This window comes from Pristis pectinata, chromosome 23 (assembly GCF_009764475.1).
Source record: "Pristis pectinata isolate sPriPec2 chromosome 23, sPriPec2.1.pri, whole genome shotgun sequence".
Taxonomy (NCBI): Eukaryota; Metazoa; Chordata; class Chondrichthyes; order Rhinopristiformes; family Pristidae; genus Pristis; species Pristis pectinata.
The window spans coordinates 10,847,950-10,865,416 of NC_067427.1; the positions used below are offsets into that span (position 1 = coordinate 10,847,950).

At 38.3% G+C, this 17,467-nt stretch overlaps 1 protein-coding gene across 2 annotated transcripts in view; it reads left to right on the plus strand.

Annotated features, from left to right (window-relative positions):
* The window catches only part of setx (senataxin), a 76,603-nt gene extending 60,878 nt beyond the window's left edge, over positions 1-15,725 (plus strand). The window contains exons 17-25 of one of the 2 annotated variants that reach the window (XM_052037068.1): positions 69-140; positions 619-768; positions 2,273-2,380; positions 4,903-5,090; positions 6,599-6,691; positions 7,581-7,757; positions 9,295-9,393; positions 11,024-11,111; positions 12,581-15,705. In XM_052037068.1, the coding sequence (XP_051893028.1) occupies positions 69-140; positions 619-768; positions 2,273-2,380; positions 4,903-5,090; positions 6,599-6,691; positions 7,581-7,757; positions 9,295-9,393; positions 11,024-11,111; positions 12,581-13,267 (1,662 nt within the window). In that variant the 3' untranslated portion in view covers positions 13,268-15,705. Of the gene's footprint in view, positions 1-68; positions 141-618; positions 769-2,272; positions 2,381-4,902; positions 5,091-6,598; positions 6,692-7,580; positions 7,758-9,294; positions 9,394-11,023; positions 11,112-12,580 lie in introns of both variants that reach the window. The other variant, XM_052037069.1, reaches the window with a different exon arrangement.
* Positions 15,726-17,467: the final 1,742 nt, after the last annotated feature.

The window sequence follows — 17,467 nt, forward strand, 5'->3', positions numbered from 1 at the left end:
GCATGTGCAGGATGATACCACATATCACTTAGAAACCAAACTTTTCCATTCTGCCATCTGTTCCCTAGATTGAACTGGCAATTCAAGAGCGGAGAAAACTAGAGAGGGAGAGGGCAGAACTTGGACGCAAACTAAAGGAGGCAAGAACTGAATGGCATTTTTTTAAATCCATTTTAACGTGTATAACTGTCAAATAAAGGCAATTCACGCTGTTCATTTACTAGACATTTCAAATGGAGTGAATGCCTTTTATTAATTTTCAGTAATGGTTATTGCAATAATTCTTTCACTTTGCTAATGTTGGATATTCTGGAGCATTCTGTTACAACCTTTTGATTTGCCTGGTAGAGTTTTTGATAATTAACCATTCTGATGCCTACCTTGTAATAATTAAATTATCAGGAAAATTTAAGCACAGTTTCTAATTTGAACTTCAAAATTGGTGTGTGCTGGTTATTAATGTTATCATTATCTTCAAAACTATTTACATTAAAAAATTCGTTTAAGAGCAAGTAAAGCGAAAGCGTATGTCAAGAGATAAAGCAATCAACCAAAAGTTTTAATTCCAGAAGTAGATTGCTGTAATGCAGAATGAATTTCTCACTGCGTTCTTTCCAGGTTCAAGGTCGAACCCAAGATATCCAACTAAAAATTATCCTGGAATCACACATCATCTGCTGTACTTTGAGTACCAGTGGCAGTGTACTTTTGGAAATGTCATTCCGAAAGTTGGGTCATGAACCATTTAACTGTGTCATTGTGGATGAGGTAAGTGGAAATTAATTTCACAGTGATGGTCAAATTGGAATTGGTTTATTATTGTCACTTGTACCATGGAACAGTGGAAAAACTTGTCTTGCATGCCGTTCATACAGATCAATTCATTCATGCTTAGGCTAAAACAAAAAAATCGCATTTGAAATGACAGTAAACTTTATTTGCATCATTTGTTAGCCTATGATGATATTGCACAGGAATCTCCAGACATGTTTTAGTTCATTTTAAGATACGGGTGTTGCCTCCCCCCAGTTGCTCTGGGCAAAGTGGAGCTGAGCCTCCTTCGTGAAATGTCATAGTACCTGAGGTGAAGATGCTCATAATGTTATGAGGTACGGCGTTCTAGGATTTTGACCCAGAAATGATTATGGAATGGTGATTAAACTTTCCCAGGTCAGATTAATATGTGACTTCATTGGGAATTTGGATCCTGTGGTGCTTTATGGACACACTGCCCTTGATGATGGAAGTAGCGGTTTTGTGAGGTACTATGTAGACACAAATAAGAAATTATGAAAGGCACAAAAACAGTAACATTGCTTGGCGAGAGATGGTGGTGGGCAGAGGGAGGCTTAAGAGCAAAGAAAATGAACACATTGAAAGGCATTGTTTTGTATTACAAGGATGCATTGTTGGTTTTATTTCATAGCAGTAAACTTAAGAGCCAAATTTTCTGATTTGCACCCCTAATCCTCTCCTCTGACATTTCACCAATACGTGTTGGTAAAACCCAAGCTAGTGTTTTTTTTAGTCAGAGTACAAAATGAGGATTGAATTTAGGACTTCCCTTTACAATGCATAAGGTGTAACATTTATCCATTGATTAAAATGAGAATTGCAATGTAACTGGGCTTATCAGAGTTTGCATCAGTATTTAAAAAATGCTACTTTATTTTTCCCATTGCAGCCCACTTTACTTAGCACAAAAAGAATATTTAACAAGTTATTACTTAAAGGCAATTATCTCAATTAATATCTCTTATAGTTATCAAGAAATGTAATTCCTTCGATTTAAAGATAACTGTAAAATATGAGTGGTTCTGGATGTTTCAAAGAGCCTCATGAATGTTTGATGGGCCCCTTTTTGAAAATATCTCTCACGTATTTTGTCACCGAAGAAATATGTCTAATCTTTATACTTTCCCCAAAAATTCCAGTGACAACTAGTGATCCCCAACTACCTGTCCATCAACCAAATGTTAGTAAGTAATGCTGAGAGAGTTGAGATTTGATTGTAGATTTGACAAGTACCAGATGATGGGGATGTAAGTATCAAATGTCTTTTTCCTCCCACAATAGAGACCTAAATATCTTTACAGAATTAGCAGAACTAACAGATATTGTTTCCGTTGATCTCTCCCAAGAAGTACTACTTGGAGACTGCCCAAGATTAAGCATCGTGTCCTGAACCATCATTACAAGGGAATGTTGTTATTAATTTAGATTATTCATGAATTAGAAGTGAATGAGTCTAAACTACTACTGTTCTTTTCAGGCTGGGCAGGCATGTGAAACTGAAATACTGATTCCATTGATGTACCGTTGCCCCAAACTAATTCTTGTAGGTGACCCTGAGCAACTGCCACCAACTATCATCTCCATGGTAAGAATAACATTTAGAAGGCTACTAAGTTTCGCGTGTGCCGGGAATTACTGAGCAATTTTGTTTTATAGTTCAGAGTCATTTTGCATCTTGAACAAAAACCACAGGGTCCCATTCTAGTTCCATTTCCTCTGCTGACCCCCTTGATTTCTAAACTCCTTTTCACACCAGTGCCTCTCTTGTCCATGCTCTCCTCCACCTTTTGGCCACATTGAATTTATTTTTTTAACGTGGTTGTGCACTAATTACAGTTATGGCACATGGGTGACCTACTCCGCAACAGTGTTTAGATATAAAGTGTTGCTGCTTCCATGATGTCCTAAGAGGAACTTTCTTCTGAAAGAAAGCTAGCATACATTACTCCTGTTTGTTAGTTCTTACACACAGTCATTATTATTACTCAATGCAGAATTAGTTGGTCACACCTTAAACTATCATTATTCGGGAATGCAGTAGGATTGTTTTAAATCTTTACATGTTCTGACCACCACTTCCTCAAGTGAGTGGGTGGCCAATAAGGGAGACAATGTGCTGCTACAGCCACTTTTGCTGGGCTTCTGACAAAGCAATTCTGTGCTCAGTGCCATTCCAGATGCTCCTTCTCCATTTTGATCAGTGAAAGACCAGGGATTCCCACAAGCTGGTGAGGATGTTACATTTTTGCAAAGAGGCTTTAAGGATTTCTTCTGTCTTGGTAATGGTCTTGCTGTGACAGACCTCAAAGGGGTATGCCTTTCTCTGGAGTCGGCCATGCAAACAATGTGCTTGTCCATTGGAGGTAGCTGAGTCTGATTAGAGCCAAGATGTTGTCCTGGAAGAGGATGCTAACATCGGTTTGCTTATCCTTGTAATAGATTTGGAGATTTTTTGGTGGTACATCCCTACCTTAGTGCAGTTTTAACAAGGCATGGTGAGTCCCAGATAATTGTGTCCTCTTACATTTTCCCTAAATTGCAACTATGTGCCCCAAACATAAAGGGCTGGGTATTTGCTGGGAAATACAGGCAGAACTGCTAACATTTGCCCTCAAGAGATCCAGCAAGTTTGGAATTCCCATATGAAGGCGGATTTCACAAGCTTGTAGGCCAAGTTCCGCTTGCACAACATGAATCTGTTGAATTCCCCAGCACTTTAGCTGGGGAATCTGCCATCTAAATGTACACCTGTGAACACATTTTAAATGGATAGGAAGAGCTTAGAGGAAGAATGTTAAGAATAACATTTTACATTCTTTCTAATTCATTGTGCTTGCTTTCATCTTTTTAATTAATAGTTTCAAGTGTTTTGAAGGAATTTAGCTTTGAAAGAAAAATGTTATTGAAGGTTGGTTTCATAATTTTTATTAGATTTTGAACATAACTGAACAACTGGAACGTTTGGAAACATTCAAGACAAAAACTTGATGGCCTTAATGGATAGCAATTTTGGAAACATTGTAACCTACAAAGTACTCTCTGTGCCATGTGGAGGTTGAATAATTGATGAGAAACATTTCCACACAGCTTGGTAAACCCTGAACACACATGCTACATGCTGACAAACAGCAAACAGAGTATGAATAAGTGGGTTGTTTTCTGGGTGGCAGGCAGCAAGTAGTTGGATACCACAGGGAGGGAACAAAATAGTATTTTGAAGTTTGCTGACAACACCAAACTGGGTAGAATTATGAATTGTGAGGAGGATGCTTCAAGGCAATTGAGATTGAAGTCTAGATTGCAACCACCCTCTGTGTGAAAATGTTCTTCAGATCTTCTCTAAATGTCTTACTCCTCACCTTACACCTATGCCCTCGAGACTTCAGATACCTCTGCCATGGTGAAAAGTTTCTTACTGTCTATCCAATCTATGCCTCATAATCTTGTATACCTTTATCAGATCCATCTTCAGCTGCCTCTGCTGCAAGGAAAATAAACTCAGCCTGTCCAATCTCTCTTATAACTGAAACATTCCATTTCAGGCAACATCCTGGTGAATCCCTCTGCACCACCTCTAGTGCAATCATGTCTTTCTTATTGTACTGTGACCAGAACTGCACACAATATTTCAGCTGTGATGTAACCAATGTTTCATAATGTTGTACCAAGACCTCCATTCTATGATGGCGTAGCTCTCCTCCATCTTCCAGGCAAATTTGGCACAAAGTAGTCTTCACAGAGCTTTATGGGCTGTTAAGATGGTTTCAATCATTTCATGGGCAGTGTTGTCCATGTGACAAAAGTTTAATGCAGATGTATCTGTTGCCATTTCTCATCCAGACTTGCTTTTCATGAAGTTCAACATTCCAGTTCCAAACTAAGTAGGTGCAGGACAGACGCACCTGACTGCATTCATCAATGAGCAAATTCCAGGTCATTGTACAATTGCAATACTGATGTGATATTAAAATTAGAACTATTGTTCAATGTTTCCCAGTTGTTTTAAAAAAAACATTCCTGTGTGCTTTTTGTGTCATTTACTTAAAGTCCTTGTCCTCCTCCATAGATGGAAAACAGAAAAAAATTAACACTCCTTTCTTTTTATAGAAAGCAAAAGAGTTAGGCTATGGCCGATCAATGATGTGCCGACTGCAAAAGTGCCTGCAAGGTGAAGTGAATCAGGCTAATTGTGGACACAGCCCGGTGCTGTTGCTGTTGACCCAGTACAGGATGCATCCTGACATCTGCCTGTTTCCCTCCAAATACATATATGGAAATATGTTAAAAACTGATGAGTAAGAGAGTATTAATTATTAATACACGTGTACATTATTGCTTGGGTTTCTCAAGAATGATCTATATCTATCTGGTGCTGGTGCTGGTGCTCTTGCCGTTTACGTATACAGTCACTGCCGTCCTTCAGCTGGATGTCAGCTTGGAAAGTAGTTGACAACTCCAGTAACAATCCAAAAGACTAAGAAAGAAGTGAAACTGCAGCAAGTCAAATTCCTTAAGGCTTGTCAATTTGGGGTTTATTTTAAAAGCATTTTCCTTTTTATTTAATGAAACCTGGTTGAAAATCAATATTTTCAATATTGAACCTTTTTGTAAGTTCTTTGAAAATTATTCTTCAGATGGAATATTAATTTTTTTGTGTTTTCTATTACATTTTTCTGGGGAGTTCAGCATGTTATACTGAATGCTGTTTGTTTCAAAATCGTCTCTGTTTAAAACTATCCTTTCTCTCCTAAACTTGTATAATTTTCCACAATGCATTGAGCCATCATAATGTGACATTATATTTGTACATTTATATTAATGCAAATAAGCTTCCTCATTGATGACATATTCACCTGACTGGAAGTGACCCAAAATAAGTCATATAATGGACAAACTGCTGGAGGAGCTCTGGGTCAGGCAGCGTCTATGAAGGCAGAGTGATAGATTATGTTTCAGGTTGAGACCCTGCATCAGGACTGAGAGTGTAGAGGGGAGATGGCCAGAATGTAGCGGTGAGGAGGAGGGGAGAGGCAGGAGCTGGCAGGTGATGAGTGAAATCAGGTGAGGAAGGGTATGATGGGCAGGTGGAGCCGGGGAGGGTGGAGGTAGAGTAAGAGGCTGGTAGATGATGTGGAGAAAACAAAGGACTGCAAGTCAAGGAAGGTGACACGTGGAACCAGATAAAGGAGCGGTGATCCTTTTCTTATCTAGTTCCATTTATCATCTTCCTTAACAGATTCCAGATTCTGCAACACTTTGTTGTCTCTCCCTCCCCCCCCTCCCCCTCCACCTGACTCCATCTGCATACCATCCCCCTCATTGCCCAGATCCACCTGTCACCTGCCAGCTCCTGCCTCACCCTTCTGCCTCACCTCTATACACAGGCTATCCACCCTCTGCACTATTAGTCCTGATCAGGGTCTCCACCGAAGAGTCAACTATCCCTCTGCCTCCGTAGATGCTGCCTGACCCACTGAGTTCCTCCAGCAGTTTGCTTTTTGCTCCAGATTCCAGCATCTGCAGTTTCTTGTGGCTTTCTACATTATGGAAGTCATTCAAGGTCTCTGAACACTGTTGTCTCAGTTTAATCTGTGCAGATTGTTAGGGCTATTGAAATTTGGTAGATATTTAATACAGTGCCTACTCTATAATATTAAATGCTAAAATAATGGAATGCTCTAATATCAAAATGAATTTTATCTTTTAATGATATTTTGAAATGTAATTTTAATGGCTTTGGGGTACACAAGAGATTCATGCGACTATTTCTGACCTTCCTCCTCTCACTCCTGTGTTTTCACAGAAATGTAGAGATGGAGCGGTGTCGGCTGAACTGGCCTTTCCAATCATACATGTTGTTTGATGTGACAGATGGATATGAATGCAGGGAAAAAGAGTATGTTTTACACCTTATTTTCCTTTATGTTCTCTATTTTGTATTCACCATGTGCATGACAGTGACTACTGGATAAGATGTAAGAAAAGATATCTTTATTAGTCACATGTACATCGAAACACCGTGAAATGCATCTTTTGCATAGAGTGTTCTGGGGGCAGCCTGCAAATGTCTCCACCCTTCCGGTGCCAACATAGCATGCCCACAACTTCCTAACCCGTACGTCTTTGGAATGTGGGAGGAAACAAGAGCACCCGGAGGAAACTCATGCAGACACGGGGAGAACACACACACTCCCTACAGACAGTGGCCGGAATTGAACCCAGGTTGCTGGTACTGTAATAGCGTTATGCTAACTACTACACTACTGTGCCTGAGCAGATGGGTAGGAGCTGAAAGCACTCTTCTTCCTACCAGAATACTTTCTGTTTTTATGGACTTTCTTGTTTTTACTTAAAATATGCAGTATGTAATAAGTTACATTTTGGCAGCTGTAGAGAAGACTTTTTCTCACAGCCTAGATGAGTAGAATTGAATGCAGCAAACTTTCTGCCACCTGGTTAATTCAGCTGCTCGAGAGCTTTGCAGTCTCATCAACCAGAATCGGATAAGGTGGTGTATTGCCTTTTGAATTTGGCAATACCACCTTAAGGGTTTACTTTGTATATTGATCACCAACTGTTTGTTGTTTTAAATCAAAGCTCTGTAATTTTGTAGTAATGTAAGTCATTGTTTGCAATTCTCTTGTAAGGTGGGGAAATTATTTAGTTGTTACTGCTTACAATTTAATAAGAAATCTTATAGAACAATACAAAGTGCATTCTTAACCAGGGCATATCATGGTTATTTCATCTTTTGCCTCATACTTTCATTCCACCTGTTGTTGCAGCTCTTATGCTAACCCACAGGAAGTGAAACTGGTGGTAGCCTTAATCAGTATGATTGCAGAGAAACAGAAAGGAACTTGCCGTAATATTGGAGTGATCACACCATATAATGCACAGAAACAGGGAATCATCAAACAAATTGAGCAAGAGTGTAAAAGGGCTAGGCTTGAACATGGCAGGTATGCGAAGAGTTAATATTGGAAACATTCCACACTGACATTCAGTATACGTGTATATGTTCTGTGCCATTTATTTTGAACTTGTAGCTTTGGATAAAATTTTTCTTTGTTGTTTGCCTTATTGATAACCAAATTGTAAAAGTGAAGACAAGAGTACTTCAGTAAAATGCCTTGCTTCATTGAAATTATTTTTCACCTTTCACACCAAAATTGTATTTTGGCACCTACATTGCTGCCTGGCTTTTATTTTTATGATATTTTCTCTGCCACTTTTGACCCTGGCTAAATGCAAAGTCGAAGTTGAGTTTATTGTCATATGCACCAGTACATGTATGCACAGGTGCAGTGAAAACCTTGCATGCAGCAGCAGCACAGGCACATAACATCATGTAATATCACAAGAAAAACATAAAAACGGTGTACAATTTACAAGAAAACACAATTAGAACAAAAAGTCCATTTTAGTGCAAAGTGGTCATAGTGTTGCTAAGCTGTAGTGATTAGGGTTTTGCCAGTTGGTTCAAGAACCAAATAGTTAAGGGAAGTAGCTGTTCTTGAACCTGATGATGTGGGACTTCAGGCTTCTGTATGTCCTGCCTGATAGTAGCTGCGAAAAGATGGCATGGCTCAGATGGTGGGGATAGGCTACCAACCTGTGGCCTGACTCTGCCAATATTGCTTTCGTCTTGCTTGTTAAGATTTATGAAAGTGATGAGATCAGTTCAAATGGAGCCTATTCCTAGACTATTTCAAAAAGCGCGTGCCATGTTAGGCTGCGGTAATTTGATTAAACTAGTCTCAAAGTGCTGCGCCTGTCAAATGACTACCAGCAACCTCCCTTTTATGCAGTTTTGATTGTGGTTTTCCCTCTAGTTAAAAGCATCTGACTTGCCACAGCAAACTGACTGAAATAAAACCAAGTATTTCTTCATGTAAAACTCAGTAACAATTCAAGTCAAAGTGAAACCCAGTCAAGTCTTTTAACATTATTTTGAGCCAAATCTAAATTTAATCTTTAAAATGCCCCAGATAATTCCAAGCTTATCCTTTGAAAGCTGAAAAATAGAGACCATAGCTGGTGATTTAAAAGGGCAATTAAAGCAAATCTCAGCACTTTAAATGATAAAGGGAAATGAATGAGTCTGCTCCTCATAATTTTCCAGTGGCCCTCGTTGGAAAGCACATAAGTGTTGTTGAGGCCGCGATCAGCTTCCACTATGGTGCCTATTGCCTTAATAGCTTCCCAGTACTGAATGAGGCTTTCGCATGTATAATGGTCAGTGGCCGTTGCAGTAAGATACACTGGGGAATGCCCTGTGCGTGCCAGCTTGGAGTCAATAAAATTGATTGCTATGAGCAATGTTAATTTTGCACAGATTTGCTCAGCTGGACAGAAGCAAAACCAATTTAAACTGATGCAACATTCAGAATTTGTATTTCTTCTCTGTAAATCATCTTGTGGATAACTATGATTATTGTGTCTAAATGTAATAAGGGAAATTTGTAATTTTAACAAGTTTTTTTTTCCCTTTTCCAGAACAGTGCAAGTTGGCACAGTGGATGGATTCCAAGGATGTGAGAAGGATTGTATTATTGTCAGCTGCGTTAGGGCAAACAGTCTTCAGAGATCTATTGGGTGAAGTGATTTCCTCTGATCTCCTAGTGCTGGTCGTAACTGTCTCTCAGTCACACCCCCTTGCCCCACCCCACCCTTTGTGGGCTTCACATCCAGTTTCCTGCCTGATCCCATACCTATTAATTCCCATATTATTCAATAGCCTGTCTATCTCAGGCTATATTCGATGATTCCAAGAACAGAATTTGAAAGATTCATAACCATCTGAGACAAGAAATTTCTCATGTATCAATCTTAAATTGTTTATCCCTTATTCTGAAACTCTGCTCCCTAGTCCTATGTTCCCCCAAAGGGGAAAACATCTTTGCAAGAGTGAACCCAGTGTGAATTGCTGACAATTAGAGTATAATCCCTACTTAAATAAAGAAAGTTAAATCGAAAGTTACAGCAAGACTGCTCTATTTTTGTATTTCATCCCCTTACAAAAAAAGTACTTGCGAATGTACAGGAAAATACAAACACACCTTCCCCCATTCCATCCCAGAAAACTGCAAAGTGAAAACTGCACAATAATGCATGCCAAAACTGAACCAAGTGTAAGATTTGAACTGATTTTTCACACTATCTTTTCCAGATTGAGTGAATTATGAGATTGGTGTCATGAGATATTAACCCCAGGAAATTTGTATACAAAATTTCAACAGGAGCCTTCTACTAGTTACTAGATAGTGAGGGGAAGTTCTAAATCTTTCTTAAACCTTCATTTCTCTCATTTAGAAATTAAAATGGCATTCATTTCACATCTGATATAATATTGAGGGTCATATTTATCAATATTCATGTGTAGCATTGTAAATCAGTTACACTGTAGAATTATCCTCAATGGTACCTTGTGCAAGGCTCCAGTTCATTTTACATTGTCAATCTGGCATCTGTGTCAGTGTGCATATAATACATTGCAAGTGTGGTGACATGGGGAGACCAGTGCAGTAAAGAATGACACATTGAGCTTGCAGCAGGAATGATACAAACTTCAAGATTATCATAAAGAATTTGTTTATATCTGGTTTTGTAGAAATTGGTATTGGTTTATTATTGTCACTTGTACCGAGGTACAGTGAAAAGCTTGTCTTACAAACCGATTGTACAGGTCAATTCATTACACAGTGCAGTTACATTGAGTTAGTACAGAGTGCATTGATGTAGTACAGGTAAAAACAGTAACAATACAGAGTAAAGTGTCACAGCTACAGAGAATGTGCAGTGCAATAAGGTGCAAGGTCACAAGGTAGATTGTGAGGTCATAGTTCATCTCATTGTATAAGGGAACTGTTCAATAGTCTTATCACGATGGGGTATAAGCAAAGTTGTTGTTGCTTGACATATTGTACTTATTTTTGGAAACCTTTTCCAGGTCCTTTGCAAGTCCTAATGCTCCTTCTGGGGTTCTCCCTAAAAGTCACTTCCCTTTTTAAAAAAGAACATGAATTTTCTGAAGAAAATTAGAACTGCAGAAAATGTTTTTGCATTTGGAATATAAATGTGCAGAAACTCTTGGACACATGAAGGTTGAGAGAACCCCAAGTTAAATAACAAAAGCTTGGTGCTAGTATAGATGTGTGATTGGCATTAATTTAAAAGAATCAGTGTTGCTGATTATTATTGTTAAATTTTGCATTTTTTTTTGCAGGTTCTTGGCAGACCGACAGCGACTGAATGTTACGATAACCCGAGCTCGTTTGAGTCTTTTCATTCTGGGACATTTGAAGACTCTTATGGTTAGTTCAAGTATAATCATGTTATGATTTTCCAGGAACAATGGTCAGTTAACATGGCAAGCAGGACAGTAAGAGTCTTCAACAATAATCTTGATTTTTCAGTATGTGATTCTAAAACTATAATATAAACAATTTCAGTTGAAAACGCTGAGCAATCCAGGCTGAGTGTTTCCAAAGAGAAATAGAGCTAGTACTTCAGGTTGAAGGTGTTTTATCAGAACTGAGAAAGTGAGAAAACACATGTAGATAAGTTATAGAGATGGTGGGGGAGGAATGGAGGGGAAAATGGGAATATTTCTGATAGGATGAGGCCAGGGTTGTCCAGTTGATCCCAGTGTTTTCTCAGGTGGATATTTGTGGCTGTCTCATAATTGTAGAAATAACATGATGATGTTATTCTGCATGCTTTAAAAGTGAACATTTATTGAAACTTCGAATGCAGCAGCCCACATCATCCTTTTTGAAGAACAATTGTCTTAATTGTTTCTTTAGTTAAATGTTTTATTGGTCAAGATTTGCATGGCTGGATGTTGTAGTCAGTGGTAAAAGCACTGTCACTTTCCGTTCACCTTTCTGACAGCTGCCCAGAGTTTTCTGGGCTACAGGGCAGATACTGGTCCAGTCTTGTACCCAGTACAGGCCATCTGTGGTAACTGTATGTAGGAAAAGAAGCATAGTTGTTCAGCCATTCACAGTGAAGGATCCTCACCTTAGACAGAAATGTGGAATCTAAACTTATATAAGTTCATTTTAAATCTGGTACAGACAATAGAATTAAGGCTGTTAAAGAAAAACTGGATTAAGAGACAAATGGGAACAGTTTTTTTGGAAATATGTAGCACTAAATATCTCCTGAAGGAATGAAATTCCACATTTGCAAAATAATTACGGTCATACAAACTCATTGAATTTATCAGTTATCGTGCCTTTAAAACGCGCCGGTCGAAAATCTATGTGGGATTGAAGAGGTAACGACTGGATAAATACCCCAGATCAGGCCATTGCACATCTTTCGATACCACACTTATCACTATGGCAATGGGAAATGCTACTATCACTTCCACTATTCCCATAAAATTCAGGTTAGTGTGTGATACTGCAGCTGAAGGAGAAAACCAGATAAATCATTAAATAATTGGCTTGAATGCAACACATGTGGGTCATGGAATGTAAGAGAAAAACGTTTTTGACAGCAGTAAAAATGTCAAATTCATGACCTTTAAGTGTAGTGGAAATAGAATCAATCAGTGCCATTGGATTGGCACAAGAGAGAGTAATTTGCAGATCATTGAGGAAAAGGATGGGGCCAGCAGGATTGTTCTGCTTAAAGTTGTCACGGATTTGATGGGTTAAATACCTTCTGTGTCATGGCAATTCTATTAAGAGTTCATCCATTAGGTGCGAAAATTGAGGAATATATATGTATTGTGCCTTTTTCCACTCTGCATATTTTCTCCTCTGTATTTTAGGAAGATAAAGACTGGAATGCTTTGATTCAGGATGCAAAGAAAAGAGGAGCCATTGTGAAAACATGTGAAAGGGAATACAAGAAGGACTGCCAAAAAGTTACAAAACCAAGACCCACTTTCCGCAGAAACATTTCTGATCCCGGTGCACTCACAAATGAAAGGGAACCTGTTCCTGCTCTCAAAAAATTCAGGAGTGATAGTTCAAATTTCAAAACTACTCCAAATCAGTTAAGTGACATCAGCAGTGCACGAATTCCCAAACAACCAATTCCTTCTCAACCAACTGCACTACAACGGCAATGTAGGCCTCAGGCTTCTGCTACTGTACAGCCTGAGGCATCAAATACTGTTACACATCCTCAGACTTCGGTTAGATCGGAGCAGTCATCTCAGTCCAGACATAAGGATCCGAGATTGGCCCGAAGAGAAGCTTCAACCAAGGAGGTTCAGCCACAATTAAAGGCCAATCAGTCTCTTTCAAAATCAAGTGAAGTTTTGCCACCAAATTCATCTACATCCAGTGGTCGGCATCGGACAACACATTCTTCACACTTTGGACAGACTCCAAGAAATTATGTTTCCAGGGCCAGTGTTCCTTCTACTTCCAACACGGATTTAGTCTTTCCTTCTGGGGCCTCTGTGCACGGCAGTGGTAAAGATACAGTATACAGGCTCAAAAATCTGTAGGTTCCAGGAGAGAAGAACATGATGGAAAGGAGAAAAAAAGATGAATATTGACAACAAAAAAGGAGAAAGCAGTGAAATGTGTATTGGTTTAAAAAGTATTCTCTTAATATGTTTGACTCTATTTTTCTCATACAAGGCTGATACAAAATGTGCTTCTAAAAAATACATAATCATTGATAGGTGTACAAATCATAGGGTCATAGACTATAATGGAGCATTTTTTCTTACTGTTTTATTGAAAAGCAGTATTTTGTATTCTTGGCATTTTGGCATTTATCCTGTTTATTGGTTTTCCCCACCCAGGCAGCCAGGTAACCTGCTTTAAGACTTCAGTCAGTGCTAATTTCTGACTGGCCACTTCAATGTGAGCAAAAGCCTGCCTGGTTCTTTAGTAGCTTCGTTGGGCAGCATGTCTAAGAGTTTACATAAAGGAGCCTCAGACAATGGGTCATTTCAACTAACACGCTAACAGCTGTATCAATTACATCATCAGTATTTAAACATGGTTTTAAAACAGTTTTGTGACAAAGATAGAATCTTTAATTGTAGCACATGCGCAATTCCAGACTGATCTCATTGAGTCACTAGGTTGAAGTCATCAGCCTCATCAGCATGGATCATGGTATCAAGAAAGAGTCTCCAGACAGAATTTTAATTTGTGTTGATCAGACTCACATTTATATAGCACATTTCTAAGTGATGCATTTGTCCCAAACTTGAGCACTTTCAGCAATTTTGAAGTGTAATAGTAAGTTATAAGTGCACACTTTGTTCGTTCGCGATTTATTTAAAGAGAGTGAGTTTTAATAGTTGGCGCAGGATTAACAGGACTTAACCCCAGCACCTATCAACAATGACTTTTCAGAAATTTCCTATAGTTTTTGGCCATTGTGAATGTCCCTTGCAATATGCATTTTTTTTTACTGAATGACAAAAGGATTTCAAACAATCTTAACAAAAAAAAATCAGAAATGCAAATGGAATGGTCGCTCTGTAAAATGTGGAAGGTGTTCTGTCCAGCCACAAAAAGTTTGTGCTGGTCAGCTGCTTATTAGACTCTGTATATGCATTATGAATTATTAGACTCTGTATATGCATCAGTTGATTTAGATTTGTAGGCAGTATGTATATAATTGTTATCCCAAAGATTTGCATCATACAGCAACTGGCCAGGCATCGTATGTATAATTTTAAAAGTTCCAATGTTTAATATATCTAAAAGAATAACCTTCAGTGAATATTTTTTTGGAAATGCCTAGGGGGTTATTTAGTTGACAAATATAAACACTGTACAGTGGAATTTTTCTGTGCACGTGTGTGTGAATATGTGTCTGAACTAATGCTAGCTAGGATATATTATGCTATTAGAAAAGGCTTGATATCTGCAGCACCCTTACTAAAGGGTTGTAATGCTCCATGAAATGATAAAATGTCGGACTTGTTTCACAGAGTAATCAGGTCCGAATATGTTATCTTTGGGCATTATACAAAACAGTCCTTAAGCTTGGGAGCTAGGATAAGCTTGACTTTATGTTGTTTCCCACTCTACTCTCCCGGTAGAATTATACAGGTACTTTAAAATATGTTGAATGTTTTCTTTGTTTACTTAATAGAATTGGTTTCTAAAATTACATAAGCAGTATGCGATTTCTGGAAAACCTGTTTCTGAGCATTCTGCAGGCAGGTGAAACGGACTTTGCTCAACTTGCTGTATTTGAATACTGTTTTCTATTAATTAATGGAACAAAATTGGCACCATTTGTAAAGCAGTTAGATTGGACAGCCCAGATGGGAATGTGATGTGAATAGAAGGTAAAATGTTTTGATCATTCGGGTGCTTTAGCTGTTGTTTGGAGTTTGTTGTTTTAAGATTTTCTTTAATTCCAAAATGGTGTAAATAATTTTGTATGATTTTCTTCATTTAATTGCCAAGACTCTGTAAAATGTCATCAGATCCAACAATGATTTACCCAAGAGTGCCAATTGTATCTATACTGATCTGAAGAACAGACATTTCTGGAAGTTCGACTAGCTGCTAGTTCTCTAGCATCGCTGCTTTGTTTCCAGTGGCATGCTGATCTAGTGTCCATGCTCCAAATCAACCCAACTCTGCCCAAACTGTCCAATCTAAATTTAAAAGTGCATAGCAAGAAGAATGTTTGTATAGAAACTTCTCAAATTTTGTTTCTACATGGTCCAAAATCTGGGAAAGTTTAAAATCTGACATTGTCTTGGTTGTAAGAGTGCCAGTTTTTGGATAGTGGACCTGTACAGCTGAATATAAGTAATTGTGGTAAATTTTGTTATATGATGTGTTAGCAAATCTGATGCCAAAAGTTAATGAAATTTGATTGATCTGTTCCACTACATGTAAATTCTTTCAATTTTTTTGTACCCTACCTGTTTGAGCAGCAAATCTTTTTTATATATATATATATAAAAAAAATCACTTGCATTCAATGTTTGATGAGTTAATACATCATGTGGTGTCATACAAACATGTAGACCAGGAAAATCTGAGGTTCAGTCTTGGATTTGTAGGAGTAGTAATTTGGGCCCTAATTTGTTTTATTTTTAATGCTTTTGACTAATGAAGAGAGAAATCAGGGAATTCTCACCTGTTGAAACAATGGTCAATTTTTTGTATGTGTATTTTGGGCTGTGGACATTGCCGGCAAGGCAGCATTTATTACCCCTTACCTGTTGATCAACTGGGCTTAGCTGTATCCATCATTGAATAGAATGCCAGTGGGTTACCATCCAGTTTCTTACAGGAAGAATGATGTTTAGAGTAAGATACTATGATAAAGGTTCATTCTGAGTTAGAATTTTAAGGGCAAAAGGACCAAAATTCTACTGAAGACAATTGTACGCATCTAGTTAAGTTTATTAAGTATGTAAGAAATATTTGCCACAATTCTATGTCCTACCAGCTGATGTAAAATGAATTGCAATGAGGAAGGAGGGAAAGCTGTACCAGCCTAATTTCAGTGGTCTCGTCAAAACTAGCAAAAATACTCCATCAACCAAAAGAAAGCTGTGATGGTAACTGGCATTGTTCAGTGCTTGGACAAGTACTGGGTACAAGATGAAGTTCACAACTAGTGAACTTAAATCTTTTAATGTCCAGATTGCACATATTGCATCTCTGGTCTTGAATATCAGCTCATAATGCAGTATCTTAACCTTCTGTTGTGAATTTTAATTAACATTTTCCCCCAAATTAATTGAATGCAGAATGCACGATTGGAATCCCAAATGTATGTTGCTGAGCACTTCCAGCAGATAAGTTCCTAATTGATTTTACTCAAGAAAAAGACTGCATTAGTCCTTTTTCAAAGGTCAAAACTTTTAGAAATACAGTCATACGAGTAATTTCTTGCTCAAAGCATAAAACATATTTAAAACAAATGGACATTTTTTAATTGGCGACCAGCGTACCCCTGGTTTAAAATGGAAAAATTGCGATTTTTGCAAAGAAGCATGTTTCATAATGACTTCTACATCACACCAAAAAATTACAGGCAGTCCTCAGGTTACGTAAGGGTTCCAATCCTGACAATTGTCCATAAGCCAACTTCTTCATAAGTCAGAAACATCCATTTCCAATAGACACCCATATTGTATCGCTCTACATAAACTAGCTATAATTCTTTCATTTCTTCCCTTATTCTTTATTCATTTCCTCACTACCTTTAAACAATGCTTTAAAAATCTATCAGAGAGTTTCCGTAAAGTTGGATTTCCATAAGTCAGGTCATCCGTAACTGGGGAAGCTCCTTTGGTAGATGACTGGCAACTGTGCGGTGCTGTGTATAAATATGTGCCAATGAATTAGGAGCAGGAGGAGGCCATTCAGGTCCTCAAGCTTGCTGTCATTTAACAATACCTGACTGTGACCTCGCCCCTGCATTTTCATTTACCTGTGGTAATTCTTCATCCCTTTGATTATCAAAGATCTATCTGCCTCTGTCTTAAAAATATTCTGATTCTGCTTCCGTTGTCCTTTGAGAAAGTGAGATCCAAAGACCCAACCTTCTGAGAGAAAAAGTTTTGCCTGATCTGTCAGAAAGGGGCAGCCCCTTATTTTTACACTGGGCCCTAGTTTTAGATTTTCCACCTCTCCAGGCTCTTAAGACTCTGCAGAATCTTACAATCAAGTTGTGTCTTACTCCTGCAACCTCCTTGTGTCCTCGCAAC